Source organism: Haemaphysalis longicornis, unplaced genomic scaffold (genome assembly GCF_048455015.1).
Source record: "Haemaphysalis longicornis isolate Haplotype H1 unplaced genomic scaffold, Haemaphysalis longicornis Haplotype H1 scaffold_1, whole genome shotgun sequence".
Lineage (NCBI taxonomy): Eukaryota > Metazoa > Arthropoda > Arachnida > Ixodida > Ixodidae > Haemaphysalis > Haemaphysalis longicornis.
Window position 1 is genome coordinate 86,455,432 of NW_027526203.1, and position 17,452 is coordinate 86,472,883.

The 17,452-nt window shown below is 47.6% G+C and overlaps 1 protein-coding gene across 3 annotated transcripts in view; it reads right to left on the bottom strand.

The window, feature by feature from the left end:
• The window catches only part of LOC144177877 (lysyl oxidase homolog 2-like), a 374,790-nt gene that overhangs the window by 19,826 nt on the left and 337,512 nt on the right, over nt 1–17,452 (bottom strand). For all 3 annotated transcript variants that reach the window (XM_077705479.1, XM_077705469.1, XM_077705460.1), the window contains one exon: nt 2,760–3,012. In XM_077705479.1, the coding sequence (XP_077561605.1) occupies nt 2,760–3,012 (253 nt within the window). The remainder of the gene's footprint in view (nt 1–2,759; nt 3,013–17,452) is intronic.

Sequence of the window (17,452 nt, forward strand, 5' to 3'; positions counted from 1 at the left end):
CCATACGAGCACTACCATGAAAAGCTGCAAGCTTGTACACACAGCGCAAACACTAACAATACACAGCAAAGAATTCACAATAAGAAACATGCGTTCTCTCACTTACATAGCGGGCTGGAGAAAGGGTCAACTGGCTCACCAGGAATCGCCTCGGGAGGATTGTTGACAGGCTGGTGTGCGCGTGCGGGGTCATCAATCGGCTATAACCGTCATCCGACCAGGCGACTCCACAAAGGTGATGTCGGCAGAAACGGTACAATGTGTCCGCCCAAAACAGTCGGACATACCGAAGGTGCTCGGGCCACGCCATGGATAAGCCGGGCGCGGTATTGCGACGTGCTCTAGGACTAATCCAGGTGCACAATTTCCACACTATACTGGCGACACATGACTAAGGTCATCACAGGCCAGGTGTCTCCCAACAACGGAAAACCCAATTAAATAACTAAAAAACGTCCCACTTCACACCTGCCAGTGACACTGCGGCTGATCATTTACAAGATCTTCGAGCCTACCAGACTGTATGGCCAAGGTGAGCTAAGACAATGACGCAAAAATACGCATATCTGACTTTTCGAGACTTCCGCCTTTAATCATTCATACTCAATAATGGTGGCGATGTATTACACCACGAGCCCCCAGTCGGCCTAGCGGGACACTCATCCCCGGAACCACCAGCAATACAAGCTGGTCCCTGTCCCCAGCGCCCGTTGCAAAGCCAGTCAACGTCACGGCGCTCCGCCTACCAAAGGCGGCCGAGAAACTGCTCGGAAAAAGGAATCGTTCCGCCAAAACCGTGGCTAGCTCTTCGGGGTGAATACCCACGATACATGGCATCCTCACAGAAGGAACCGGTCGCATTAATCCCTATAGATACGAGATCAACACTAGCTTGAACACTCTGAGTTGTGGAATGAGGCTACTCGAATTCGAGCATCTCCTTTAGCACCCGAGCGTGGGTTGCGTCAAATTAACCTTAAAGTCGAACACAGCACAAAAGCCCTATGTTCTCATGTGCTCGAAGCAAGGAAAACCTCGCGCTCTCGAGCTCCGCCGGCATCCACAAAACGAGGAGCCGGTCCGGCCGGCGGCCCGAATGCGAGCTCTCACCGGAACGTACACTGCACGCAACTAGCGTGCCTGGCGCGGCCAGCCGATTGCACAAGCAAAGCTCGCTACGGTATGGCAGCAAATGAGCAATCAAACGCTGCCCCACGTTGAGCGCCAGAAATGTGGGCATTATCTCATCCTATCCTTAATACTTGACCTTAGCTTTAAGGAACAGAATAGATTGTAATAGAATAACGCGCCGTCGTTATTCTCACTGCTCTCGCGCAACTCTGCCCATAACGGGTTCGAGAGCGAGCCACGACTCTCGCCGCGAGTGTACGTTGTCAGTCACTTGACATGGAAGCGATACATTTCATAGTACAGCGGTTTATTACGCGGGAAACCACGATACAAACGGTACACTGCACTACGCACCTAGCCCCGGGGGCATACAGCCGTCAGCGTGTGCCCAGCCCGTAGTCGGGCAGCAGTTAGGGTCCGCCGGCGTTGGCCGGCCGCAACGCTCGCTGACGTAGGGGAAGGGGGCTCTTTGTGGCCGCTACACATTTCAAGCCGCTGGACTCGATCGGGCGGCATCGGCGCTCGTCCGCTGACCTTAGACGGCGCAAGCCGTCACATCGCGGACGCGGGGGCAACCCACCAAGAAGTGGAATATGCCCGCGGAGACTCGCCGGGCATCCTAGATAAACGCACTGACGCAAATCGAGGCATGCGCTAATCGACACGGTGGGTGCCGTGACCCACGGAAGTGGGAAACAACGGCCAATGCAAGAACCGGCCAAAAGTGGCCGAAGGGCATTTACGTACCGTGCGATCGCTGCTCGTCCCAAGGGCGGTCTCTCCCGGGGAGTCTCCTGCGCGCATCCCCCGTCGCCTCGTAGGGAGAGGAGGGAGGCGCGCGAGGATCGCCCTCGCCCCACCAAGGAGGAGGACGTCGCTAGCGCCTTCTAACCCCGATTTGAGGGGCATGGCCCCACAGCATGCATGGTCACTTCGCGACTCTTGCATCGTTGCTGGTGACCCGCAGGATTTTTTCCCACAGCACGCCTGCATTTTTGTCGCGTGAATTGCGTACACGCTGTTTTCATGCGCATGATAAACCGTGTTTCTTTGCTCTTTGTATTCACGACGCTCTTTCTGGTAGTCGTGGCGCCTACAAACACAATAATGTCCGGATCGCTCCTATGTCCTTTCTGCCTTTTGCATAAATCAGATGTTCGCGAAGGCTTGGCGCAGTTATGGCGCACTATCTACAGGTTGTAGGTCACACAGCAAAAAAGTGTTGCTCTGCAACTTTGCTGTTTGAAGGCCTATATCAAAGGAGTTGAACTAAAAGAAGGTGACAAAACTAAAAAAAGATATGGCAGAAATTGTTTGTTCATAAACACTATGGAAAAATTTTTTCGTGTCTTCTTGAAAGCTTTTGAGAGATTATGCTTTGATCTGTACTTCTTCATGCGCAGAGCAACCAATTTCTACATTAACCTCCGTTGCTGCTCAGTGCCTAGATAGCATCGAGCTCACTTTTTGACAGGCCTAGCGCGGAGAGGGGAAGACGCTAGCGAGGCTTAATGTTATCCCGACTACGAGGGCACTTGCTGCTTTTGTGGCCGTGTCCATGCGCTGTGCTCGCGATCATGTTCAAACAACTAGCCCAAACTTGAACTATAAAAGCTTGGCAGACTCGCCTTGAGCGTGTAGTGTCCGTGCGGCACGTCTGTCATGTCGACCCACTGGCAATCGATGTTGTGCGCGTACGTGTCCGTGCAGCCCACCGAGACGCCCTGGTCGCCGTAGTTGGCGCAGTTGTAGCGCTTGTCCACCCCCGGCTGGCACACGTTGTCCTCGAGGCAGAAGCTCGCCTTGTGGCCCTCGGCCACGCGTCTCCCGTCCGCGTCCAGGACGTCGTAGTGCGCGAACACCTCCATCGAGTGGTAGTGCCTGCGTGCGTGCCAACCCCGCTCTCCTGTACTTAGCCCGTGAACAGCCCGCCCTGAGTCTCTCCCCCAGTGTGCACTACGGAAATGCTTCTGCGAATTCTGATGATGATGGTGGGGTTTAACGCGCCGACGCAACGCAGGCGATGAGGCGCGCCGTAGTGGAGTGCTCCGGATTAATTTTGACCACCTGGGGATCTTTATCGTGCGCCGAAATCTCGTACACACGGGCGTTTTTGCTTTTCGCCTCCATCAGAAAAGCGGCCGCCGCGGTTCTGCGAATTCTACCGCAAAAGAAAATGTAGTGGCCTCCTCGTCCACTTGAAGAGACAACGAAAATTGATTTACACTCATTACTACCACTCATTACTACTACTCATGAGGGCCGCTTAATCGCTGCTCCCAATGCCGGCGACGCACAACCAAGTATTCTTATTGGAGTGGACGTACATTGGCGTGCTGGGCAGGAAGAATACCGCAACAATATGCATTTACCGGGCATTTCTACAGGGCGTTTTACGTTGGCTCGTATGAAGTGGCATGCATCGAACAATTTTTGCATCTCCCTGGGAGGTGTCTATACGGCGTTGGACTTCTGCCACCTGTGAGTTAGGCATATGAAATAACCGGCCAGTGTCTCTGTTGTGGGTGTTCTTCTTGCGAAGTACTATGCACGCACTTATTTACAAGACCAACGCTTTTTTTGAAGCAACAAGTAGTTCATTTTTTAAAAATAATCTGCGCCAACTCATTACAAAAGGAGCCGATTGTTGACTGGGTTGCTTGGTAGATTTCGCGTTCACATGAATGCAGGCATGCACCCTTTTCAGGCAGCTTCAAACTCTCATTTCCCAATCTACATCTCAAGTCCACCATATATTGCCGCGAACCATGCATCGCATTTGTTTATTTATGTTTTTCCTTTTATCGCCCGGCTGCGCCAAGGTTGTGTTATCTGTGCCACGAGTCAAGCGCATGTTCCTTTCCTTCTTCTGCCTCAAGGACTATCTCAATTGATAGGGAGGATATTTCGCCTTAACGATACTAGCCTGCAATAGTCTTATTTTATCTACATTGTTCTCGATGCAATTCGACGGTTCGAGAAACACCCGCGCCAAAACATACGTGCCCGCGGAGCAGACGTCGCGGCATTCGATTCGCCGATACTCGTCTGCGCGCGTCACTTTGTTGGGTGCTGCTTCGCCGCCTTTGTATTTTTTGGGTTGTTATGGTCGCACAAGTTCGCTCCAATAAACTTGTTTTTCCTTCAAGTCAACTGCGTCGTCTTTGGCATCGTGACATTTGTTGGAAGTGATGGGTACACACCCTTTATGCTCCCTACGACCTCTGGAAACTGCCAAGATACTTGTCCAACTAGAGTCAGCCGCCGACTGCAAGGTTTGCCGCCCGAGTTCAGACGAATGCCGGAAAGACTCAGGAGAACTGCCACTGCAACCACCACCACACTGTAAACGCAAACTAGCCGGAAATGGAGTTTTAATCAAGTAATGTGCCCTGAAAAGTACCTATAGCAAAAAATGTACTCCCTAGGCATGGTCTAAAGAAGTGGACGAACCTCCATGGTAGTACCGTTGCCCATCCGGGTAGCAAAAGGGAGGATTTAGAACGACTTAACACCATTTGTGAGATGGCGTTCGGTTCCTTGTATACTACCACGTCCACAATAAACGCCCTATCTGAGGTAATCATCTCAAGCGGGCGGTCGCCATGTTAGTCTTCTGTTGTCTCCGTGCACCAGCACTTCAACCGTGGCCTAATGCTAATTAGAACGAGTAAGCAGGACGCGACGGTTGCACGCAGCTACAAAACCAATACCGTACGTATACCCGTATAGATGCTTCAACCAGCGCGATCACAGGCAGAGAGCGCGGCCGTGTTGTCTCAATCTGTTTATTTTGGCGATAGCTGTTGTCAAACTCTGCTGCTAACGAAGAGGCAGTTCTCGCCGTTGCAAACAATTGCAATGTTCATCTGCTTCGGTTGCTTGCGCATACATAGACGATTTAAATTCTCGTGCCAGCGAGCCAACGCACCCGACTGCAGCGACTCAACTTGCCCTGGCGGCACGACTGGCTGCCCGGATGTAAACAGCCTCTGTGCTATCAACGCAGCGCGGCCGGTGACTCGGCGCGGCCGGAGCTTCAAGCCTCGCCTTGGGCCGTCGTTTTTTCTTATTTGTGAAGGACTAGTAGTGCCATTTGGTGGAAAGATTTTCATGTGCCCCTGTCACACGAGGAACGGCCGCAAACAGCATTTGGATACGGCGACAGGTGTGGACAGCTCGCTGGTAAGTGGTCTTTCATCAGTCGATGCGTTTGTCAAACGTTTGGATAGGGTTAACAGCGAAGTACCCGGGTACCCGTGCCGCTCACAGCTCGTACACGCACGGGCAAAGAAAAAAGCGCACACTCGTATTATTTTACTTGTTTGTGGGTTTTGGGGTATGCGTTCGCATTCTTTTTTAGGCCGGTTTGTAACAGGGCATTCGAGGTAAAATCGTTTGTCGCGCGCGGCGTCGTTTAAAAGCAACTTGACGGTTACTTCGTGCTAGCGAAAATCAGCGCAGTCAGACGGAAGCGGGAAGGAAGGTAGAGAGATCGGGAAAGAGGGCGCTAATATATAAAAGAAAGCGTAATGCAAGACGAGAAATATAATACAACCCGCCTGCATTTCTCCGAACTTCAGGACAGAGCCGCACACGGGTACGTTGTCACAAACTCGAGCGTACGACGTCTAAAAGTACCGTATATATTTTTTTTTTTCATTGTTCAACGTGGCCTGAGCCACTTATCTTCTCATTGCCGCGCATGCAGACCTGATTGTGTCCCTGTGTTTGAGCGCAAAGCCATCCTTTTGCGACATAAGAACCAGCAAACGCGAGAAATTGTGGAAGCCAGCCACATCAGAAAAGCTGGTTCCGAATGTATCAGTCATCTCTCTATCGCCCTGCTTAATCGAGAAGTCGCATATTTAGACGCACATTGAGCGCTATTTCGGTGCTTCTTCTGGGAATGCGTGTTGGGGGTGGGAGGGGGGTCTTAATCCATGTATGATGCGGTTATCTTTGCTGATTTTTCGCCTTTCGTGCGCCTCAAAGTTCGTTTTGTGGTTTTGTTACGGTTTTTTAGTATTTTCGGCTGAGTGCGCCGAGAACTGTGACGCATTGGGGGCGCGGCAATTTGGCGCTTGGGCGTATAAAGCTTTGAATTGTGCAATAATAAACTAGTTGCGAGTGTGCGCTTGTGCCGTCTTCATGTGTTCTTGTCCTCGTTAATTTGCGCGCAGTTTATTTTTCGCAATGCATAGTTACCAACTCGCCCAACTCGCAACCCTTTTACAGATCCTATACTCCGTAAAAATGAGTTGCCTGTCCTTTTAGGTACGGCAAAATCGCGCGCAGCGCATCATTCTGCCAGGGGGCCATATCCTAATGTCAATGCACACACTATGAAACCAGCTTGCACTTAATGCGTCACATTGTCTGCTGATAAGCATTTTAGATTCGCCCCTCTCATCATCATTCACTTCGTGGAGATGGCGGGATTTTCTTTCATAGCTTGTTGTCACTGCAGTAATTAATAGCAGAATCAGTCCTACAAATCACAGAAACGGTTCGTTTCACGTTGAAAATACTCACAGTAACACACTTTGCACCACACGGAGGAACAATCGGTTGCAGTGATGAGGCATAAGGGTAACTTGTTGTTAAAGGGTCATTGAAGACAACCAGCAAGTTGATTTCAAACGGAAGTCGGACCTCCGCATAGCCATTTCAGCATTTATTTAGTGCCAAGATGCCTTAAGTGCTGAGAAATCGCTGTTCAACTGCTCATCAAACGTGACGCAAACACGACTGCAGTCGCTGTTTGCATCAGGATAAACCCGAAGCAAGTGAAGCAGCGGTGATTAATAGCAGTATACAAGCAACTGAATACAACATTACCACGTACCAAGCAGTTTGGTCAGTTCCGGTCAAATCGCTCATGCTTCCCCAAACTCCCCTGTCATTTGCCGTTCGAGACCACTAAGCAAAATGTTTCTGCATTCGACCTGTGATCAGTATTGACGCTTCACTGAAGAAAAACATTGGCCTTTTGAGGCCTCGCAAGTTTTGGCCTCGAACGATTTTCTCATGCGTAGCTCGCATGCTCCCTTGGAAAGCGGTACTGCCACCCCAAGTATGGACGAGTAGCACCATCCAGCGGCAGCCAAGAAAGAAGTTGTGCGCGTCAGGCCACTTAAGCCCTTCCGGTGAAAACGTTTTTTCTAGTTTCAACCTTATTTTAAAAAAAATGCCAGGTGTAAGGATGGGTATAATAGTGTTCTCCGTGAGCTAATCTATCAGCCTAGAGAGACTTGCATTTTAACTTTACTGTAATTTAAAGTTGTGCTCGAGTATATTGTGCGGAAGTAATATCTTTTTTATTGCTGCAAAAGCCACGATGGTTAATGTACTGGCACTTGGTTTTATGAAGCCTTTGCATTCCTAATTTAAGTACTGAAATTCGCAGGGAACCTGACATAACAATTTTGTTACTGTACCGAATTATCAAGTTCATTTAACCAAGTGTCTGTCTTGAATTTTACATGTGGGGCATTTTTTTTTCTTTTTTGCTTTTTCAGGTAGATGTTCCTTTGACTCCCTGCCTGCATTCCGCGAACGGGGAAATTAGCCTCCGCATCGATGGCCAGAGTGTCTTGACTGCATCATCTTTACTGGGAGGACTGTGTAGTCTGTTTGCGTCGTTATGGGTTTTCAACATTCAATATCCCAAGAAGGCACACAGAGAGAGCTCTAACGTTTGTGGAACATGCCTTTTTGGACCTTGCCAGCACCAAACCACGTGTGAAGGATTTAGAACTAATTAACTTTTATCGCATCAATATCCCTCACCAATATTTTATTTGTTTTCAATCCTGTAATCATTGGATAGTAGTTTAAAGAATTTCGTATTATGTTTCTGACGTTTTTTTTTTTTACTGAACAGGGGATATTTGATGGGCCCTTCTGTATGCTGATAATACAGCTATCTTTTAGTGAAGCAATAATATTAACCAACTAATATAACTTGAAACAATTATCTGAATAATGTTGGCAACTGGTGCCAAATGAATCAACTCAAAATTATCGGGAAAACACGAATTACATGGCTTTTTCTTCTCACTCTGAAGAAGCTATCGCGATACCACCCATTCTGTTCTATATCCTTGCAATGAACCCCTCAGACTGGGTCACTTTTCTTGGCGCATTTGTGTCTTTATCAAAACGCACTGGTATTTTCCGCAGCATATTTCTCGTTCTTTATATTTCTCCTTTATCCATAGCCATCTCATTGCTGTCTGTCTCCTACATCATTTATTTCTTGTGCCTTTACCATCTACAAAATGCTCGTTACCTTTCAATATCAAGTCGTTACACAGCTCTCGCTCATTTCACCACCAATTGAAAAAATTGTTTGTTGTTGTAAACCACTGCAACCATTTTTTTCACTTTGTGTACTGAGTACTGATGCGTACTGATAAGTACTCACGCGTTCTCAATCCTCTAGTATTATATAATGATGTCACTTACCATGCCGTTGTGTTTGTGCCTATATGTTTTTCGCGTATTTCCAGTTCTTGTAGTAATATTGTTTCTACAGTTTGTTCAACTAGCACACAGATCGCTCATTTCCCACCAACTGAAATTTTTTTGTTGTTGTAAACCACTGCAACCATTTTTTTCACTTTGTGTACTGAGTGCTGATGCGCTCTGATAAGTTCTGATAAGTACTGACGCGTTCTCGATCCGCTATTATTATATAATAATTTCACTTACCATGTGGTTGTGTTTGCGCCTATCTTGTTTTTCGCGTATTTCCAGTTCTTGTAGTAATATTAATTCTACGGTTTGTTCAACTAGCATTCTATTGCTGTCTTCCATTCCTAACTGGCGTGTTTTTAGCAATTTACCATTTTTGCTTTCTTATAGGAGGTCGCCCTAAGTTTTTATTTCGGAGCCTCCTTGTGTACACCATGTACCATGTAAACTTGTATGCGAAAGTTCGTTTGAAATAAACCTGAAACCGAGAAACACCGTGTGAAATCAGTACTCCCGCAGAGAACTAGAAACTCTCCCTTGTGGCCTTGAAAAAACTCCTTTCGGAAGGCCTACAAAACCGCCCCAACTTTGCAAAACTCCATTCAAAAGAAATATATGCTTCCCTTGAACCTCCTAAAAACTCCCCTCGCGAGGCCTACAAAACGTAAAACTCCATGCAAAAGAAGTAAATGCTTCCCTTGAACCTCCTCAAAACGCCCCAAAATTAACATAAGTACTTCCCAAGGGAGCCATAATAGGCTCGTATTCAACCGCCTAAAAAGTCCATAAACATCACTTAAAAACGCCTTGAGGAAGTAAAGAATACTCCATTTTGATCTCCTTAAATTCTCCCTAACATTTCTTAACACTCCTAACTACCTCCTTTCTATCACCTAAAAACACCCTGTTCTGAGGAGGTAAACAAAACCTCCCTGTTCCATGTAGTAAAAAAACTCCTACAAGGAGGATCACTAGAGGACAGGCGAAAAAGAACCTCTAGGGAGTATATGGGTGGAAAAAAAGTTTAGAGTGCATGGTGCAAGAAGCCAACATCACCAACTGTGCTGCAACGGAAACCGCCATTATTCCGGGGAGCATTCGCGGAACACCCAGAGCACTCTAAACTTTTTTTCCACCCATATACTCCCTAGAGGTTCTTTTTCGCCTGTCCTCTAGTGATCCTCCTTGTAGGAGTTTTTTTACTACATAGAACAGGGAGGTTTTGTTTACCTCCTCAAAACAGGGTGTTTTTAGGTGATAGAAAGGAGGTAGTTAGGAGTGTTAAGAAATGTTAGGGAGAACTTAAGGAGATCAAAATGGAGTATTCTTTACTTCCTCAAGGCGTTTTTAAGTAATGTTTATGGACTTTTTAGGCGGTTGAATACGAGCCTATTATGGCTCCCTTGGGAAGTACTGATGTTATTTTTGGGGCGTTTTGAGGAGGTTCAAGGGAAGCATTTACTTCTTTTGCATGGAGTTTTACGTTTTGTAGGCCTCGCGAGGGGAGTTTTTAGGAGGTTCAAGGGAAGCATATATTTCTTTTGAATGGAGTTTTGCAAAGTTGGGGCGGTTTTGTAGGCCTTCCGAAAGGAGTTTTTTCAAGGCCACAAGGGAGAGTTTCTAGTTCCCTGCGGGAGTACTGATTTCACACGGTTTTTCTCGGTTTCAGGTTTATTTCAAACGAACTTTCGCATACAAGTTTACATGGTACATGGTGTACACAAGGAGGCTCCGAAATAAAAACTTAGGGCGACCTCCTATAAGAAAGCAAAAATGGTACATTGCTAAATAACACGCCAGTTAGGAATGGAAGACAGCAATACAATGATAGTTGAACAAACCGTAGAATTAATATTACTACAAGAACTGGAAATACGCGAAAAACAAAGATAGGCGCAAACACAACCACATGGTAAGTGAAATCATTATATAATAATAGCGGATCGAGAACGCGTCAGTACTTATCAGAACTTATCAGTACGCATCAGCGCTCAGTACACAAAGTGAAAAAAATAGTTGCAGTGGTTTACATGCAACAACAAAAAAATTTCAGTTGGTGGTGAGATGAGCGATCTGTGTGCTAGTTGAACAAACTGTAGAAACAATATTACTACAAGAACTGGAAATACGCGAAAAACATATAGGCACAAACACAACGGCATGGTAAGTGACATCATTATATAATACTAGAGGATTGAGAACGCGTGAGTACTTATCAGTACGCATCAGTACTCAGTACACAAAGTGAAAAAAATGGTTGCAGTGGTTTACAACAGGAACAAAATTTTTCAATTGGTTGTGAAATGAGCGAGAGCTGTGTAACGATTTGATATTGAAAGGTAACGAGCATTTTGTAGATGGTAAAGGCACAAGAGATAAATGATGTAGGAGACAGACAGCAATGAGATGGCTATGGATAAATGAGTAATATAAAGAACGAGAAATATGCTGCGGAAAATACCAGTGCGTTTTGATAAAGACACAAATGCGCCAAGAAAAGTGACCCAGTCTGAGGGGTTCATTGCAAGGATATAGAACAGAATGGGTGGTATCGCGACAGCTTCTTCAGAGTGAGAAGAAAAAGCCATGTAATTCGTGTTTTCCCGATAATTTTTAGTTGATTCATTTGGCACCAGTTGCCAACATTATTCAGATAATTGTTTCAAGTTATATTAGTTGGTTAATATTATTGCTTCACTAAAAGATAGCTGTATTATCAGCATACAGAAGGGCCCATCAAATATCCCCTGTTCAGTAAAAAAAAGAAAACGTCAGAAACATAATACGCAATTCTTTAAACTACTATCCAATGATTCCAGGATTGAAAACAAATAAAATATTGGTGAGGGATATTGATGCGATAAAAGTTAATTAGTTCTAAATCCTTCACACGTGGTTTGGTGCTGGCAAGGTCCAAAAAGGCATGTTCCACAAACGTTAGAGCTCTGTGTGCCTTCTTGGGATATTGAATGTTGAAAACCCAGAACGATGCAAACAGACTACACAGTCCTCCCAGTAAAGATGATGCAGTCAGGACACTCTGGCCATCGATGCGGAGGCTTATTTCCCCGTTCGCGGAATGCAGGCAGGGAGTCAAAGGAACATCTACCTGAAAAGCAAAAAAGAAAAAAAAAATGCCCCACATGTAAAATTCAAAACAGACACTATGGTAAATGAACTTAATAATTCGGTACAGTAATAAAATTGTTATGCCAAGTTCCCTGCGAATTTCAGTACTTAAATTAGGAATGCAAAGGCTTCATAAAACCAAGTGCGAGTACATTAACCATCGTGGCTTTTGCAGTAATAAAAAAGATATTACTTCCGCACAATATACTCGAGCACAACTTTAAATGACAGTGAAGTTAAAATGCAAGTCTCTCTAGGTTGATAGATTAGCTCACGGAGAACACTATTATACCCCTCTTACACCTAGCATTTTTTTAAAAATAAGGTTGAAACTAGCAAAAACACGGTTTCACCGGAAGGGCTTAAGTGGCCTGACGCGCACAACTTCTTTCTTGGCTGCCGCTGGATGGTGCTACTCGTCCATACTTGGGGTGGCAGTACCGCTTTCCAAGGGAGCATCCGAGCTACGCATGAGAAAATCGTTCGACGCCAACACTTGCGGGGCCTCAAAAGGCCAATGTTCTTCTTCAGTGAAGCGTAAATACTGATCACAGGTCCAATGGAGAAACATTTTGCTTAGTGGTCTCGAACGGCAAATGACAGGGGAGTTTGGGGAAGCATGAGCGATTTGACCGGAACTGACCAAACTGCTTGGTACGTGGTAATGTTGTATTCAGTTGCTTGTATGCTGCTATTAATCACCGCTGCTTCACTTGCTTCCGGTTTATCCTGATGCAAACAGCGACTGCAGTCGTGTTTGCGTCACGTTTGATGAGCATTCGAACAGCGATTTCTCAGCACTTAAGGCATCTTGGCACTAAATCAATGCTGAAATGGCTATGCGGAGGTCCGACTTCCGTTTGAAACCAACTTGCTGGTTGCCTTCAATGACCCTTTAACAACAAGTTACCCTTATGCCTCATCACTGCAACCGATTGTTCCTCCGTGTGGTGCAAAGTGTGTTACTGTGAGTATTTTCAACGTGAAACGAACCGTTTCTGTGATTTGTAGGACTGATTCTGCTAATAATTACTGCAGTGACAACAAGCTATGAAAGAAAATCCCGCCATCTCCACGAAGTGAATGATGATGAGAGGGGCGAATCTAAAATGCTTATCAGCAGACAATGTGACGCATTAAGTGCAAGCTGCTTTCATAGTGTGTGCATTGACATTAGGATATGACCCCCTGGCAGAATGATGCGCTGCGCGAGATTTTGCCGTACCTAAAAGAACAGGCAACTCATTTTTACGGAGTATAGGATCTGTAAAAGGGTTGCGAGTTGGGCGAGTTAGTAATTATGCATTGCGAAAAACAAACTGCGCGCAAATTAATGAGGACAAGAACACATTAAGACGGCACAAGCGCACACTCGCAACTAGTTTATTACTGCACAATTCAAAGCTTTAAATGCCAAAGCGCCCAATTGCCGCGCCCCAATGCGTCACAGTTCTCGGCGCACTCAGCCGAAAATACTAAAAAACCGTAACAACAAAACCACAAAACGAACTTTGAGGCGCACGAAAGGCGAAAAATCAGCAAAGATAACCGCATCATACATGGATTAAGACCCCCCTCCCACCCCCAACACGCATTCCCAGAAGAGCACCGAAATAGCGCTCAACGTGCGTCTAAATATGCGACTTCTCGATTAAGCAGGGCGATAGAGGGATGACTGATACATTCGGAACCAGCTTTTCTGATGTGGCCGGCTTCTACAATTTCTCGCGTTTGCTGGTTCTTATGTCGGAAAAGGATGGCTCTGCGCTCAAACACAGGGACACAATCAGGTCTGCATGCGCGGCAATGAGAAGATAAGTGGCTCAGGTCACGTTGAAAAATGAAAAAAATATTCGGTACTTTTAGACGTCGTACGCTCCAGTTTGTGACAACGTACCCCTGTGCGCCTCTGTCCTGAAGTCCGGAGAAATGCGGGCGGGTTGTGTTATATTTCTCGTCTTGCATTACGCTTTCTTTTTTATATTAGCGCCATCTTTCCCCATCTCTCTACCTTCCTTCCCGCTTCCGTCTGACTGCGCTGATTTTCGCCAGTACGAAGTAACCGTCACGTTGCTTTGAAACGACGCCGCGCGCGACAAACGATTTTATCTCGAATGCCCTGTTACAAACCGGCCTACAAAAGAATGCGAATGCATACCCAAAACCCACAAACAAGTAAAATAATACGAGTGTGCGCTTTTTTCTTTGCCCGTGCGTGTACGTGCTGTGAGCGGCACGGGTACCCGGGTACTTCGCTGTTAACCCTATCCAAACGTTTGACAAACGCATCGACTGATGAAAGACCACTTACCAGCGAGCTGTCCACCCCTGTCGCCATATCCAAATGCTGTTAGCGGCCGTTCCTCGTGTGACAGGGGCACATGACAATCTTTCCACCAAATGGCACTACTAGTCCTTCACAAATAAGAAAAAACGACGGCCCAAGGCGAGGCTTGAAGCTCCGGCCGCGCCGAGTCACCGGCTGCGCTGCGTTGATAGCACAGAGGTTGTTTACATCCGGACAGCCAGTCGTGCCGCCAGGGCAAGTTGAGTCGCTGCAGTCGGGTGCGTTGGCGCGCTGGCACGAGAATTTAAATCGTCTATGTATGCGCAAGCAAGCGAAGCAGATGAACATTGCAATTGCTTGCAACGGCGAGAGCTGCCTCTTCGTTAGCAGCAGAGTTTGACAACACCTATCGCCAAAATAAACAGATTGAGACAACACGGCCGCGCTGTCTGCCTGTGATCGCGCTGGTTGAAGCATCTATACGGGTATACGTACGGTATTGGTTTTGTAGCTGCGTGCAACCGTCGCGTCCTGCTTACTCGTTCTAATTAGCATTAGGCCACGGTTGAAGTGCTGGTGCACGGAAACAACACAAGACTAACATGGCGGCCGCCCGCTTGAGATGATTACCCCAGATGGGGAGTTTATTGTGGACGTGGTTGTATACAAGGAACCGAACGCCATCTCACAAATGGTGTTAAGTCGTTCTAAATCCTCCCTTTTGTTACACGGATGGGCAACGGTACTACCATGGAGGTTCGTCCACTTTTTTAGATCATGCCTAGGGAGTACATTTTTTGCTATAGGTACTTTTCAGGGCACATTACTTGATTAAAACTCCATTTCCGGCTAGTTTGCGTTTACAGTGAGGAACTGTTGGAGAAGCTGGAGCGCGTCCTAATTTTCCACAGGTAGGACAATGAAACTATCAAGCATGTGTTCTTTTACTTTGAAGATGCAGCTCGAACTCGGTGCGAGAATCACGAGAGCTCCTTGACCAACTGGACTCAATTTAAAAGCGAGTTCTTAAGACCTTCACGACCATGGTGAGAAAAGAACGAGCTGCGGTTTTCCATGAAACTCGAACGCAACACCGCAACGAAAGAGTAGTGATCTTCGTTGAGGAAATGAAGCTACTATTTCGTCGCGCGGACCCTGAAATGACGGAAGAAAAGAAACAGAGGTTTCTGATGCGAGGAGTGAAGCAAGAACTTTTTGCTTGCCTTGTCCGCAACCCCCCTAAAACGGTTGCCCAATTCGAATCTGAGGCGGCCGCCACGGAGAAGTTAGAAATTCGTACGAGGAAATACGACACTCCCATCAATGCTGCGGAGACGATTGATACCGGATCAATCAGCTCCGCGAGACAATCTGCGAGACAACTACGCGAGACGATCCGCGAAGTCGTCAGGGAAGAACTGCAGAAACTGTTTCCAACAACGCCGCAACACCAAGTCACCTCAAAGACTGACGTGATCTGGAAAGAAATTCAACTTCCTTTGGGGAAATCCACGCCATCGGAACTACCCCGCGAACCACAAGCTATGACCTGCTCCGCGGCTGTTCGTCGACCCCGCCCTGCTCCAACCCGTCGTCAAGAAGTCCCGCCGTACCGCCGTCCACTGTCGCCCGCCCGACCCCCTGCAGCCCAAAACCAGACGCAGAGGAAGACGGACGTTTGGCGAACCGCCGACAATCGTCCGCTGTGCTACCACTGCGGAGAGGCCGACCACATCTACAGTAGCTGCCCCTACAAGAGGCTCGGTTTGCGAGGGTTCTCCGTCGGCGCACCACGCACCCGACCCGGCCAGCGCCCATCTGACATCGAAGAACACCTAATACCTGTCTAACACCAGCCGTGGACCAGCCCGTTTCAACCATTCGCCGTCTCCCTACCCATACGAGTCGCCGAACCGCCGTAGCAATGATGACTTCGCACATGGAAGGTCCCCCAGCCCACGCGAGGGAAACCAAAAGCAGCAACTTCTGGAGGTGAAGTTGCACAACGGCGGAAAAACGAAAACCCTCCAACGACGCAAGGATAAACCGCACACCGTGATTCACGACATGCCCACAGCCCGACGGCTCGACCTAACGCTGACGCGACTCCCGAACACGGCTACAGGAACATGGAGCGACGTCTGTCCGACACGACAGATCCTACCGGTGAGAAGACCACGACAAGGAGGACGCATAGTGCCCAACCATCAACACAAACAAGTCGAGATACGACGCCCCGACGCACCCGGAACTCGAGGAAGGCGACTTCAGACGTCCAATTGTCCATCGACGGCTTTAATGTAGTCGCACTCATAGACACAGGAGCAGATTACTCAGTAATGAGTGGATCATTCGCGTCTAAGCTGAAGAAAATTACGACCAGATGGGACTGTCCGCACATACGCACAGCAGGAGGCCATCTCGTAGCGCCAAGTGGAATGTGCACATCACGCGTCCCCATAGCACCACGTACGCTGCAGCGTTCATCATTTGGCCTCACTGCTCCTAAGTCGTAATTCTTGGAATGGAGTTTTTGACGGACAACGGTGCAATAATTGATCTACAGACCAAGTCGATAACTGTTTCCTCCGAGCACTTCATGACGCCGGAACCGAACCTCGAACATGTTGTAAGGATCGCGATGATCATGTCACCCTGCCACCGCGCGCAAGCTTGATCACCGTCTACTGGGAAGATGCTACTCCTGACGTCGACGCTATCGTAGAGAGTGACCGAAGGTTGCTCCTATTCCGCGGTGTCTGCGTCGAAAGAGGCATTGCGTGCTTCAAGCAACTCCAATCCCACGTTTTGGTCACCAATTTCACCAAGGAGTGCCACCATTTAAGCAAGAGCGCTGCAACTGCGTTTCTCGCAGGAACGCAAGAAGCAAGTGACGTGATCGCGGTCGCCGACTTTGAACGCGCACCCGAAATCACCTTCAAGCTTGCGCATCCCTTCGACGTGAATCCGGCGCTATCGCAAGAAGAACGGACCAAATTATTGGTTTTCTGCGTCGTTACAGCGAGTGTTTTTCATCCAACTCAAAAATATGTCGTGCACGTCTAGCGATGCACCGAGTAATAACCGAAGATGGAGCCTGACCTAACCGACAGTCGCCGTACCGCCTCTCTTCACACGAGCGGGACGCCATCCGGACTCATGTCGACGACATGCTCAGCGACGACATTGCACAACCATCGAAAAGCCCCTGTGCTGCGCCGGTCGTACTCGTGAAGAAAAAGACGGCACATTAAGGTTCTGCGTTGACGACCGGTGACTGAACAAAATTACAAAAAACAACGTGCACCTTCTGCCACGAATTAACGACGCCCTCGACCACCACTGCCATGCGAAGCACTTTTCATCGACTGATCTGAAGACCGGCTACTGCCAATTTGAAGTGGACGAGAGAGACCGAGAGAAGAC